The 13,285-nt window shown below is 35.6% G+C and overlaps 2 protein-coding genes across 10 annotated transcripts in view; one reads left to right on the forward strand and one right to left on the reverse strand.

Moving 5' to 3' along the window:
- The window catches only part of AK5 (adenylate kinase 5), a 195,392-nt gene extending 192,745 nt beyond the window's left edge, over positions 1–2,647 (forward strand). For all 3 annotated transcript variants that reach the window (XM_015595113.2, XM_025052102.1, XM_006919339.3), the window contains one exon: positions 1,296–2,647. In XM_015595113.2, coding sequence (XP_015450599.1) covers positions 1,296–1,364 — 69 coding nt within the window. In that variant the 3' untranslated portion in view covers positions 1,365–2,647. The remainder of the gene's footprint in view (positions 1–1,295) is intronic.
- A 4,232-nt stretch (positions 2,648–6,879) lies between these two features.
- ZZZ3 (zinc finger ZZ-type containing 3) overlaps positions 6,880–13,285 on the reverse strand; it is an 85,214-nt gene continuing 78,808 nt past the window's right edge. For 4 of the 7 annotated variants that reach the window (XM_015595110.2, XM_025052099.1, XM_015595111.2 and 1 more), the window contains 3 exons: positions 11,093–11,227; positions 8,472–8,572; positions 6,882–8,168 (listed from right to left, as the gene is read on the reverse strand). In XM_015595110.2, the coding sequence (XP_015450596.1) occupies positions 8,024–8,168; positions 8,472–8,572; positions 11,093–11,227 (381 nt within the window). In that variant the 3' untranslated portion in view covers positions 6,882–8,023. Of the gene's footprint in view, positions 8,169–8,471; positions 8,573–11,092; positions 11,228–13,285 lie in introns of all 7 variants that reach the window. The other 3 variants (XM_015595112.2, XM_006919341.3, XM_015595108.2) reach the window with 2 other exon arrangements.

Below are 13,285 nucleotides of genomic sequence, written 5' to 3' on the forward strand. Positions count from 1 at the left end.
CACATGTGGTGAGACAAATCTCACCGGCCGGTCAGCATAATGTCAGAAAATTTTAAGAGAGGAAGGGGTAGTAATGTCTTCATGCCCAGGAAATCAGCTCTCACCCTACTTCCTCTGATGTTGGCTCCTTGTGATCTCCCAGAAGACTCTGCCCTTAGCACACCTGCAAACTGAGGTCCCAGCTTTTGCCTTCTTCTCCACCATCCTCTCCCTCATTCCCCAAACTCTGGCCTATTCCTACCCTGCTCCAAATGCTCCAGAACACTCAGAAGTCTCATTTTAACTAATTTCAAAGTCTTTCCATGACCCATAACAATACTTTTCCTCAATAGGGCACCTAGTTTTTGTTGTAAATAGACTTTATTTTTTAGAGTAGTTTTGAGTTCACAGCAAAATTGAGCAGAGTTCTCATGTACCCCTGTGCCCATACATGCACAACCTCCCCCACTATCAACATCCCACACAATAGTAGTACATTTGTTATAATTGTTGAAACCAACATCAACACATTATCACCAAAAGCCCAGTTTCTTTAGGTCTTGACAAATGTACGACACATATCCACCACTACAGTATCATAGTTTCACTATCGTAAAAATCCTGTGTTCCACCTAGTCATTCCTCTCTCCTCACAACCCAATCTTTTACTGTCTCTATAGTTTTTACCTTTTCCAGAATGTCATAGTATAGCCTTTTCCAATTGGCTTCTTTCATTTAGTGACATGCATTTAAGTTTCATATCTTTTCATGGCTTGACAGCTCATTTCTTTAGAGTGCTAAATAATATTCCGCTGTCTAGATGTTTATCCACCTAATGAAGGACATCTTAGTTGTTTCCAAGTTTTGGCAATTATGAATGAAGCTCCTATAAACATTCATGTGCAGGTTTTTGTGTGGACATTTTCAACTCTCTTAGATCAATACCAAGGAGTGCAATTGCTGGATCGTACAATAAGAGTATGTTTATCTTTGCAAGAAACTGCCAAACTGTCTGCCAAAGTGACTGTACCTTTTTGCATTCCTAGCAGAAAAGAATGGTCATTCCTGATGCTCCACATCCTCACCAGCATGTGGTATTGTCAGTGTTTTGGATTTTGTCCATTCTCATAGGTGTGTAGTGGAATCTCGTTTTAATTTAGGAACCTAGTTTTTGAACTACTCTTTACTTTTGTTTTGGGAGTCTTGTGTTTTAAAATTTCGCACAGCAAAACTGTAAACAGGTAACTTTTTTATTATTAAAAATGGTCTTATTTATAAACATTTAAGACTTTCTCTTCTTTTCCTTTTCAATACAGATAAATGCAGAGGGGACACCAGAGGAAGTTTTTCTTCAACTCTGCACAGCTATTGATGCTATTTTCTGAAGACAAAATGCATGTTGTTGAGAGTGGAGACAGAGAAAAATACTATAAAGTTCACACCTTAACACAATGTTTCAAGTTAAACTTTTTGTGTCCCCCTCAAATTCTGACATTGTTGTTTGCTTCCCAGCTTGACCTGAGAGAGGCATCTGGAAATCATGCATGGTGTATTTGGTATTATCCAACCACCCTTTTCATCATAATTCAGACAGCTGTCTGTACTCAATAGCACGCACACTTTTATATCATATAGGTTGCACCTCAGAGCTAAGTTAGTATGTGGACAGCAGTGCAGTGCCAATCTGTGTCAGTTGTGCCCTCCGATCATTTGGTCTACTTTCATCAAATAGGGAGCTAGCATCCCTCTATCACATCTTCCTTCCTCTACCCAAGATTCATATGCTATTGCCTGATGAAGGCCAATAATATGGGGGGGCAAGCCTGGCATCTTCGGCTGGTGACTCAAGGCTTATCCACTAGTAACTTAGAGCCAGACAGATTAGGTTGACAATGCCAATTATTGATAAGAAATTTGATTAAACTGGAAAAATTTGATAAGAAAAAAAAGTGAAATTGTATATTGTATTGCTTTTCCAAGATAGCAAAATCCAAGAGTCACAAACAACATCTCTCTATTCATGTTTATGAAACTGGCTACTTGGAATACTATCATGATGGCTGAGAACAAATTGAAGAAAACTGTCTAACCTAGTCTCTTCTGTACCTAGTGGTACATTTTGGCAATTATGCATTAATGTCAATGACCAAATATAATTTTAAAGCATGAGATGATTTATGACTGCATTCATTGGACTAATGTCAACTTATAGTTTTGATTTTAAATGATCACCTATTTACTTAATATTGTTGCTGTGAAAAATACACTAACAGTAGCAAAACTGATGTGGGTAGGAGGGGCATGTCAGTACACAATGTTTATAACAGATACCAATGCTGTATGTTTTAAATGGGCCTTTTCCAGGGGTTGGCAAACCTTATCATAAGCAAATGTAAAATTGTGTTTCCTCGCATCAAACTAGTGAAGTTTGGGTTCTCTTTTGTGCTATCAGTTGCCAAAATCAGAGCTTCTTATATATTCTACTGGAATAACTGCATCTGCCTCTATTCAGTCACTACAAAAGACCAGTTTCCGTTTGCATGACTTTTTTGTTGTTGTTGTTCAATGGTTGTGCAGATAAGAATCCATTTCTGAAACAAAATTGTATTTTTAAGGTCATTTTTTTCTTGAAATGGATATGTACAAATAAAGTAAATGGAACACAGGATAACTCGTTTTCTATTTATTTGTAACTCACATCATTCTGTAAAGCATTTGAAGCCTTATTCCAAACAGAATTAGAAGCAAACACAGTAATAGTTCAGATTTACGATATGCTCATATGGTTTTAATTTTGGCCATAGATCACTTTCAAGCTAGTACAGAAAGAACTCTCAGTGTATTCATGATACATGGTTAATTTTCGTATTTCCTTTTAGTCATTCTTAAATAGAAATGTCAGTGTTTGCTAAAGAAGAAATTAAATTTCTTTGGTTATAATTATGCCTCTAAAAACAAAAAGGGGCATGTTCCTACAACTCATACAGTTGTCAAATACTTTATTACTACCCCAAGTTGTCACACACTTTATAGGGGAGCACGAGTAGTATTTGAGCAAATCAGAAAGTTACAGGATGAAAATTATCAGTTGTGCCAGGAAACATAAAATGACTCTTTGTAGGAATTAACATTCTTTAAACACATACCACATATTGGCAAACACAGTCCATGCCCACCACAGCTCTGACAGCTTGGGTAAGGGAAATGAGACAGCAAACTGTAGTTGGCTGCCCTCTTGAAAAATATCAGCAGGGGTAAATGGCTGCCCCTGGAGTATCTAGAGATGCAAATCAGGTCTTCTATAGAACTGTTAAAACATGGTACTGATTTGAATGGCATGAAATGACATCACAACTCTAAAGTAATAGGATTTTAAAGCAGAAAGGGACCTCAGAGGTCTCTGCCTAGTAGATGACCTTGTGTGTATGTAGAAGATAGAAGACATCAGAGCACGATCCAAACTCCATCACAATGGTCTACATTCAAGGCCTCAACTGATCTGGCCCTATGCCTTCTCACCCCATCAACTGCACCACTTTCCTCCTGCTCATTCAGCTAAAGCTACATTAGCCCTCTTAATGGTGCCTGAACAAGCCAAGCTCTTTAGTGGATAAGGGCCCTTGTTGCTATCTTTCTGCCTATTCCTCCAGTATATCCACAAGGCTAATTCCCTCACTCCATTCAGGTCTCTGTTCAAATTTACCCTTGTCATTGAGGTATGTTTTGATTATTCTACCTAAAATGATAGCATGGGTCCCCACTCTTCCATTGTTTTTCTTCAAGAATTATCTTTCTTCACAGCATTTATCTCTACCTAAAACTACATATTTTTTATTTACTTGTTTATTGCTGGTCTTCTGCATTAGACTATAAGCTCCATAAGGGCAAGGCTTGTATCCTCAGTCCCACACAAAGCAATTATTACTGAAAGCTAACATTGAAATCACCTGAACCTTAGTTTTCTCATCTCTACAGTGAAAATCATAATAGTAAACAACCTCACAAAGGTGTTGTGAGGATCAAAAAAGTTAAGAATATATGTAAATCATTTACTGTTCCTAGTGTTCAATAAAAGGTAGTTGTTTGTCAAAATTTACTGAGTGCCTTCTTCCACAATTAGAACTAAGACCCAGAATTTCTACTCTGCTGCCCTTTCCATTATATCAGTCTAAAAACATGGCTGAGAATCAAGATACGTGGCCTAACTGGGATCCCAGAGAGAACCAAAGTCTTCTCAGCCACCCGAGGTTGAACCGCATCCTCTCAATAAGATAGGATGGGGCCCTGTAAAGGAGATCTGAGGCAAGCCCTCTACGGATCCCACAGACACACACTCAGGTATAAGTGGTATCTCTTACCTTCCTAGAGAAAAAATATAACTCAGCAAAACACTGGTCACACTACAAAAAAATATTTATTGAGATCTACTAAGAACCAGGCCCTAGGGATACAGACATGGATGGTCTCTGTCCTCATGGAGCTAAATGGGAAGCCACTCTCAAAAATCCACTTACTCAGCTACATAAACTGTGAAAAAACAACTTATGGTTTTTTTTTCCTCCCTGGGATCATTAAACAAAAATATATTTTTCATCCAGGTTAGAAATAAAAACAAACATTTTACAGCCTAAAAAGGACAATGCCTCTATAAACTTTAGAAAAAGCCTACCTGTTATCTGGAAACTTCCAATCCCATCCAGTGCACCTAGAACAATGGCCTTCCAACTTTGTTGTCCACAGTAAAAAATACAGTTTATATGGCATGCCATTTTATAACTAAAAAAGACATTTCACAAAACATCCTTACTACATGTGATATACTATTTTCCCTTTCTTTTTTTTAATGTTCCTCATACATCAAAATTGTTGTGGTCTGCAATTTAATCTAAACAAAAGGAGAAAGGGAAGAAAAACAGACAAGGCATACTATTAGCTTAAGTGGGAGGCACCAAGCATGCATGGAAACATCTACCTGAGACAGGAGACACAAGCTTTAGTCCCAACTTTGTCTAAAGCCTCATGACCAAATGTTTGCTGTCAAATCAGGATATGTAAATGATATGTGTGTGTGTCTTTCTAATTCATCATGGCAGATCATGTCAGTGTTTTCCCCCTATCCACAGATATGCTTCTCTATTCTGTGCTATAAATCTGGACATGAGCTCAGGTTTGTACTTTTAGGAAACATACACCAGGAAAAAGACTGAAAATCAAATCCTGCACATCTCCACCACCTTAGTGATGTCTGACACAAAAGGAAATAGAGTAGTGAGATAGGCAAACACTGAATCTGAAGCAACTGATCTAGGTTAAAATCCAAGCATCACCACTTTACTACCTCTATGACCTTGGGCAAGTTATTTAACCTCTTGGGCTTTTATTTCCTCACATGAAAACAGAATAATAAATGAACCTGCCTCATAAAGCTGTGAAAATTTAATCCTTTACAATATGCTTGCTTGGCACATAGTAAGCACTATATCAGTGTTTGTTATTATTAGTGCACATCACACAAATCAAAATCTCCTCTGCTTAAATCTTAAAGCAGTCGTTTTAGGTGTCATTAAAAGTTCCTTCAGTTTTTAGCAAAAAATTTGAGCACATTATGTCAGGAAATACTACATCTGAACTATTGACTACTACTTAAGAAGCAATGCTTTAACAAGTAGGTCTATATTGTCTCCCACAGCTAATACTTTGTATAAGATGGAAGGCCTACTTACAAATGATAGCCCTGCCCATTCCTGCAGTCCTTAAATTAAAACAATGACAATACATTACCACTATTACTACCCTTTAGGATCTTTTAAGGGTAAGAGGGCAATTGGCCTAGAACTAAAAAACTGCAAACTAAACACATCCTTGCTCAAGCAGAAAATAATCATCTTTGCCATTCAAAATTCTCAACATCTCTGCCTTTGAAAAATACATTTACGTAGTTATATCTACTACTGTTTATCTGTTCACATAACGACTATATCATTCATAGCTCTCTTCCAAAGCATAATTCATACTTTATGGGATTCCCGAATGGATCTAAATGGTTCCCCAAAACTAACAGGTATTATTCCTATACAAACACAGAAGTCACAGAAGTTACCATCAAGTGCTACTGTCTTGCTACAAGTTGAAGGTAGGTCTTCTGGCATATTCACTTAACTTTTAATATCAAAAAGCCCAGAATTCTAATAATTCCTCTCTTCCCCAACCAATTAATTCCAGGGTGAGAAGTTATGCTCAAGTCCATTTCCTTTTCTTCCTGATGCAATATATTTTATCAACATCATCAGTAATCTTTAATTAATATATTATGTTAAAATTCTCATTTCTACATTAAAGATTATATTACTTTTCTCAATTAAAAATATTCAGGGTATGATTTTAGTACCCTACAATGTATTAGAGGACTAGTAAATAACGTTTCCTTGATTTAAAATTAGAAAAAGCAGGAGACTCTAAAAATTGGGTCAGTATAATACTTAAGCAATCTTAGAATATATATAGTCTTTTCCAAGAGTCAATAATTTCCAGGGAATAGAGTGATTTTCAAAAACCACCTATTTAAATTAAATATGTGGGGTGCTTATTTTCATCAAAAGAATGAGAAAATTTTTCAACCTAAGTTTAGTTTTCACATCTGGACATAACTGCCTTTTTCTTCACCATAGTATGTGTTCTTTTTTATAACCTAGTTTAATTTAGCATTTCAGCATACACAGTGAAAATGTTACCATCTTTTATGGAACTTCTCAAGTTCACCCTCTTTTCCATAATATAGTCCTTACTCTTTTTAAAAAACAGATAGGTAAGGCAAATCTTTAAAAAAAAAAAAAAAAAAAGGTGGTTTAACACTAGTAAAAAAAAAAATCGAAAACCTAAAGGAAGTCACAACAAACATTCTATAATATAAACAGACAGTATCCACGTAGTTTATTTCTCACAGTTCTCCTGACAAATGAACATTATTCAAGAACATACTGTATACACAGATAAGAAGAAACATACAAAATGTTTTAAATGATGCACAACAAAATCCAGCAGTATAAAAGAATGCATGTGAACTTTTGCTCACTGCGCAGACTAAATTTAATCACTTGTTTAAATAGTAATAAAAATACAATCTTTTATGGATGTTGTGCAGACTACAAAAGAGGGAAATTATTACCATATATATGATTTTTATATTAGGCAGTTTTCTTTGATGAGTTGCCCTGACAACTCCAAATACAGAGGCAGAAGGCTGTGTATTTTAAAGGAATTAATGTTGTGAATTAGAGACTTTACACAGTTACTACCACTGGCACTTTTCACCATAGTTTGTACACATCACATGATCATCTTATATAACATTACATTTAAAAAATATATCTGAGTGACAATTTTATAACATTCACACACCATGAGCTGGTTAAGGAAGCAATGTCACTGATGCCTCCTGTAGTGCTTTCGCTGTTGGTAATAAGGATAGTTCATTGTGGTTAAAAGAAATTAATTAGACATCAATATGGTTAAGCAGCTCCAATTTACTAAAGGCCAACAATGGCCACCACTGGGACAGTGAGTTCTTTTAAAGTGTATATTCTAGAAGCAAACACCATCATTGGTTAAAACTTTGTCTAAAGAAGTCAGTTTCTGTGCTGAAAACTATTTTCACAAAACTGAAAGCTACTAAACTGTTGTAATATAAATACTTTGTCTTCTCTTTATCATAGTTATGACCAAGTTCTTTGAAACCTTTGGAATTTACTCTCTCTTTAATGTGTGCTCTCGTTTCCATCTCACCCATTTAAGATCACCACCGAGAAGACTTTAGGGTGGTGCTGAGAAATTCACCCAGGAAACCCTTTGCTCACCAGGAATGTTCAGCTGCTGATCTAGAGCCACAACAGTGCAGAGCTGGACTTGACGAGAACACTCAGGAAGCTGTCATGCTGTGAGTGTCATTTCAGGGAAAGCAGAGAATCTTTCCAAACTGTGCACATAACTCACAATGATACCATTGCTATGTGTTGAAGAGGACTAGTATACGATGTTCTCTTCCATGTCATCTGTTTGCTGGAAAGTAGTTTGGGTCAAGGTAATTATAACTGGTGCCCTGGGACACACAGTAGTCTCTGTCTAAAAATGTCTCTGACCTATAAACTGGTTCTAATTGGTGATCTTCCTTGTGAATATCTGTTTCATGTAGGCTGCAAAAAAAAAAACACACACACACAAACACATTATTACATGGCACTGGATGCATTTTGGCCTCCATATTACAAAACTTCCTTAAAGCTCGACCTGTTTAAAACCATTAATCTATCATGAAAAATCGCTAATGGTAAATTACTTGAGACAGATAGTGAAAATTTCTTAATTGCCTAGAACCACAAAATTTAATCCACCATAGTTAATGTTATTTTCTAAGTAGTTTGGAAATTAAATTCACTAGTGGCTGAAAAACTCTTCACTTGTCAAAATTTAAGATCTACAACAAAGAAAACACTTACCAGTCTGAACAAGAATCACAGAAATCCAAAGACATTTCCGGAGGACAATCCTGACAATGCCACCGAACCCCCTGGATAGGTTCTACGCCACAGTTATCACACTATAAAAGATTCAGAAAGCAAAAAAGTATTATGTTACATTGTTCCAAAATCTTTTTTTTTTTTTTATCCTGCTGTGCACACAGACATCTCCACTTTCCAGATGCACTAGACAGTGGTCTGACACAAAAATGTTTTTAAGTTAGGTACAAATTCTAGCAAACTAGCTGAAATTCCATCTATTCAAGATGAAGCTACAGGTGGGTGAGAGGGGACATTATAGGAAATAACCTTAATATGTTTTTTTTTTTAATTTTAAGAAAATCATTGACAAACTTGGGCATCTAATTATTAGCAACTAATAATTTGAAAAGTAGCTCATACCAGTGTACAATGACGGTGACTGAGAACCCCTGACTTAATACCATAGTTAAAGCTATCCAAATATGTCACAGAACAATTTAATAGGCTATCGTACGTAACATAAACCCTGGTGAACACAAAATCCTCTCTGAAACTTCTATCTTACTGAACTATTTTCAAAGCCTTAAGCCTCCTAATAACCAATGCCCACCATGAAGAAAAGGCAGATCTAGCTCTTTCTGACTGTGGTGGCATTGTGACAGTCCTCAGTGTGTTCTTGTGCTATTTTAGAAATCAAAGTAAATCTCATTTCTAGTTTTCTTTGATCATCAGACCAACTAGAGTAGCTAGCTGCCTGACTGGCCAACAAGCCATAGCTGGGTCTTGCAGCAAAATTATGAGTTTCCTCTTTAAAGGCCAGAGCTGTCAATTGGGAAAATCTCTAAAGAAAAGTAGGGTCACTGAAAGATCAAGAGGAAAAATCATTTAAAATAGTCTGGTTAATGGCCACGCCAGAGGACCAGAGGTATAAAATTTTGTTTTAAATTTCAATTTATCAGTCACAGCACACATCAGAATTTTTATGTATACTGCTACCAGCAAATCTATTTAGTTCGTGGTTTCATTATTATTTTCTTCAATCTCATCAAGTACAGTCAATTCTAATGCCTCAAGGGTTCTTAACAATCTCTACTTCTACAGTCAATTTCAGGACATGCTCATCTTTTATCTAAATTATCAAAAGAATCTCTAATGTAGTCTCCCTGCCTCAAGCCTTGCTTTCTTCCTATGTATTCTCCATACTAAGGTAAGAATGATCTTTTATTCCTTGACTTCATTTTTTTCAGCCACATAAGTAACATACACAAATACATCATTGTTAAAAAAAATTAGCAACATAGCAGTCAGAAATTAAGTTATCCACTCTAAATCCACTGCCTCACTGAAGGTTATCAATATAAACAGTTTAAGAATGATCTTTCTGAAATACAAATTTCATGTTATTCTCTGCTTAAAATCATTCAACGATTCCCCAATCTTTTAGGACAGTTTAAACTCCTTAGCAAAATTTCCAAGGCACCTCAATAGCCTCTCACTACTCTCCAGTAGGCACTCTAGTCATACTCAACTATTTGACTTATTTAACTTCTCTAAATTCCTTATGAGATGAAAACAGAAAAAGGGCAGGAACTGACTCTGTCTTGTTTAACTGCCGAATCTCTAGCAAAGTACCGGAAACATAATGAGTATTTTAAAATTTTGTGCAATGAATAAATGTATTTCTACTAGCCTCTCAAAGAACAGTAGAGATAACTGAACTAGCCTCTCAAAGAAGAGTAGAGATAATTGAATCTGAAAGGGAAAAAGAAATTCCTGATCTATGAACAACAGCAACAAAAAGAAAAATAATTTCATGGATAAATGGATAAGAAAAACGTGGCACGCGTGCACACACACACACACACACACAGAGCATTATTCAGCCTTAAAACAGAAGGAAATCTGTCATTTGGGAAAACATGGATGAACCTAGAGGACACAGCATAATAAGCCAGATGCAGAAAGACAAATGCTGTATGATCTCACTTATAGGTAGGTGGAATCTAAAAGAGTCAAACTCAGAGGAGAGAGTGGAATGGTGGTTGCCAGGGGCTGGAGAATAGGAGAAATGGGAAGATGTCTGTCAATGGGTACAAATTTTTCAATTATAAAATAAATAAGTTCTGGAGATCTAACGTACAGTATTGCGATTGTTTAATAATAATTTTCAAATATGCAATCCTTGAAATTTGCTGAGAGAGTATGCCTTTAGTGTTCTCACTCCCCGCTCCAACGCACAAAATGCACAGTATGCCTATGTGAGGTGCTTTTTTTAACCTTAAATATTAGTACACTTTAAATATATACAATTTTTGGCAATTATATCTCAGTAAAGCTGGGACATAAAGAGAAACAGCTAGACAGCAACCTCTCATCTCATATTTTACCTCAAAGTATAGATACCTTATCTGTGTGTCTTCTCTCTACTGAATTGTAAACCTCTTGACATCAATAATTGTGGCACACTACTTTGTATAAATGAACAGGATAAGAGCTTAACTTACTTTTACCTATATATGCTTGGAAACTGGAGTTTCAAGCTTCAAAATCACCTTAGATATTATTTTATTGCCCTTTCAAAAATTAAGTAAATAGTAAGATTAAGTAGAATTTTTTACCTTGAAGCCCACATGTTGTACAAATCCACTTTCGGCTTGCATTTGCTGAAGTTTCTGCTTCTTTAACTTTTTAAGCTGTAATAGTTCCTTATATTCAGGTAAATTCCTATACATGATAGGGACACTTTCTTCATCCTATTGAAAAGAACAAAACATAAAACAAAAATGTTAGTTTGATAATTAAAATGAATTAAGTGTAAGAAATAGAAATATAGAATATTTTTCTACTGACAAGATATTTTTTCACTTTTAAGGTAACTCACCTTTCAGTGCTCACAGAATACTAATGCTATTTTTAGCAATATTTCAGACTACTACTTTTGGAGGACTTCTTAATGCAACAGTAATACTGAATTGTAGTAGGCTACTGCATAATCCAAGTACCAGGGAAACACAGCATAACTCCCACCTGTCATACACTAAATGCAGATGCACTCTGTCCAGACTCCAGGCTACTTCAGACTATCCTTATAATCTACTTCTCCCTGATCTGCAAGAAGCGCCCCTTCTGCAATCTAAAAGATTTTTATGCTTCCTCAAGTAACTCCTATAACATCTTCTTGACAACAAACAAGCCAATCTCTCCTTTGCTTTCTGCTCTGTATGCACAATGATCAAAGGGATGTAATAAGTTACAAAGATAATTTAGAAGAGTATAAAAGAAATGAATAATAAAAACTATATAAATATATGAAGCTGAAGCTGAAGCTGATAGATGAATCACTAAAATCTTCCTATTCTCCCAATTTATTTGTGCTATCACCCAGAATCCATTACTTTCCTTTGCTACCTCATGACTGACCCCATGGTCACTAATTTCCATAACATTCCTAAAAGCATCCCCAATTCACTGACCCCTAGGGTCTATCGATTCCCAATCCTGGATCAGAGAACCCTTGGGCACTTCCCACCCTTTCTGCTCTCCATGTTAGGTATTATTAACTAGTTAGTATGTTTATTTTACAACAAGGAAACTGACATGTATAGAAATTATAACATTTGCTTAAGGTCACATAGTTAATTAGTTGTGAAGTCCAATGATTTGAACTCAGATTCATCTGACTCTTTAACTAATTCCTTATACACTCAGCAGTCCAAAGCCTAAATCAGTTATCCTTAATTTTTCACCAATCTTATATCTAATCCAACAAATTCTGTCACTATTTAATACTTTCTAATTTCTCTCAAATCGGTCCTCTATAGTACCCACTCTCTCCTCTACACTCACCATTACTTAAAATCTCCCAAAGTCTTCAGCATCTGGTCCAAAGTCCTTAGTTGGATAAAAGATTTTTTACAATCTCACATTTCACCTGTCTCCCACTATCTTTCATCTATTTCAAATTCTTGTCAACTAAAGATACTGCTTTCCTATGTCACCACTGGGAAAGACAATATAATCTAATAAATACATAAATATGATGTGAGCTATATAATTAAATAATATAGTAAGAAATTTTATAATGAAATTTATTTAATTCAGATATTTTAAGCAAATACAGAGTACTTATTCTGCTAAATTTTTAAATTTGCATTTTAAGTCTAAGGATAGCATAAAATTTGGTCAACAACACTGAGATTAAGAAAAGTTAAATTACTTCACACCTATTAGGGTGACTACTATCAAAATTTAAAAAAAAAAAACAAAAACAAAAAACATTATTGGAAGGGATTTAGAGAAATTGAAACCCCTGAACACTGTTAGTGAGAATGTAAAATATTCTAGCCACTATGGAAAACAGTATGGTGGTTCCTCAAAAATTAAACAGAGAATTATCATGTGATCCAGCATTTCCACTTCTGGGTATATATCCAAAGGAATAAAAGCAGGGACTCGAATATATATTCATACACCCATGTTCACAGCAGTATTCATAACAGCCCGAAGGTGAAAGTAATCCGTGCCCATGACAGATAAATGGATAAACAAAATGTGGTTTATATACACAATGGAATATTATTCAGTCTTAAAAAGAAAGGAAGTTATGACACGTTTATAAGAGGATGAACCCTGAAGACATTATGCTAAGTGATATAAATCAGTTACAGAAGGACAAAAACTGTATGATTCCACTTAAATGACATACCGAGAATAGTCAAATTCACAGAGACACAAAGAAGAATTGGAACTGCTAAGGGCTTAAAGAAGGAGGGAATGGGGAGATGTAGTTTAACGGATTTAGAGTTTCAGTT

The sequence above is a fragment of the Pteropus alecto genome, unplaced genomic scaffold (genome assembly GCF_000325575.1).
Source record: "Pteropus alecto unplaced genomic scaffold, ASM32557v1 scaffold25, whole genome shotgun sequence".
NCBI classification, from domain to species: domain Eukaryota; kingdom Metazoa; phylum Chordata; class Mammalia; order Chiroptera; family Pteropodidae; genus Pteropus; species Pteropus alecto.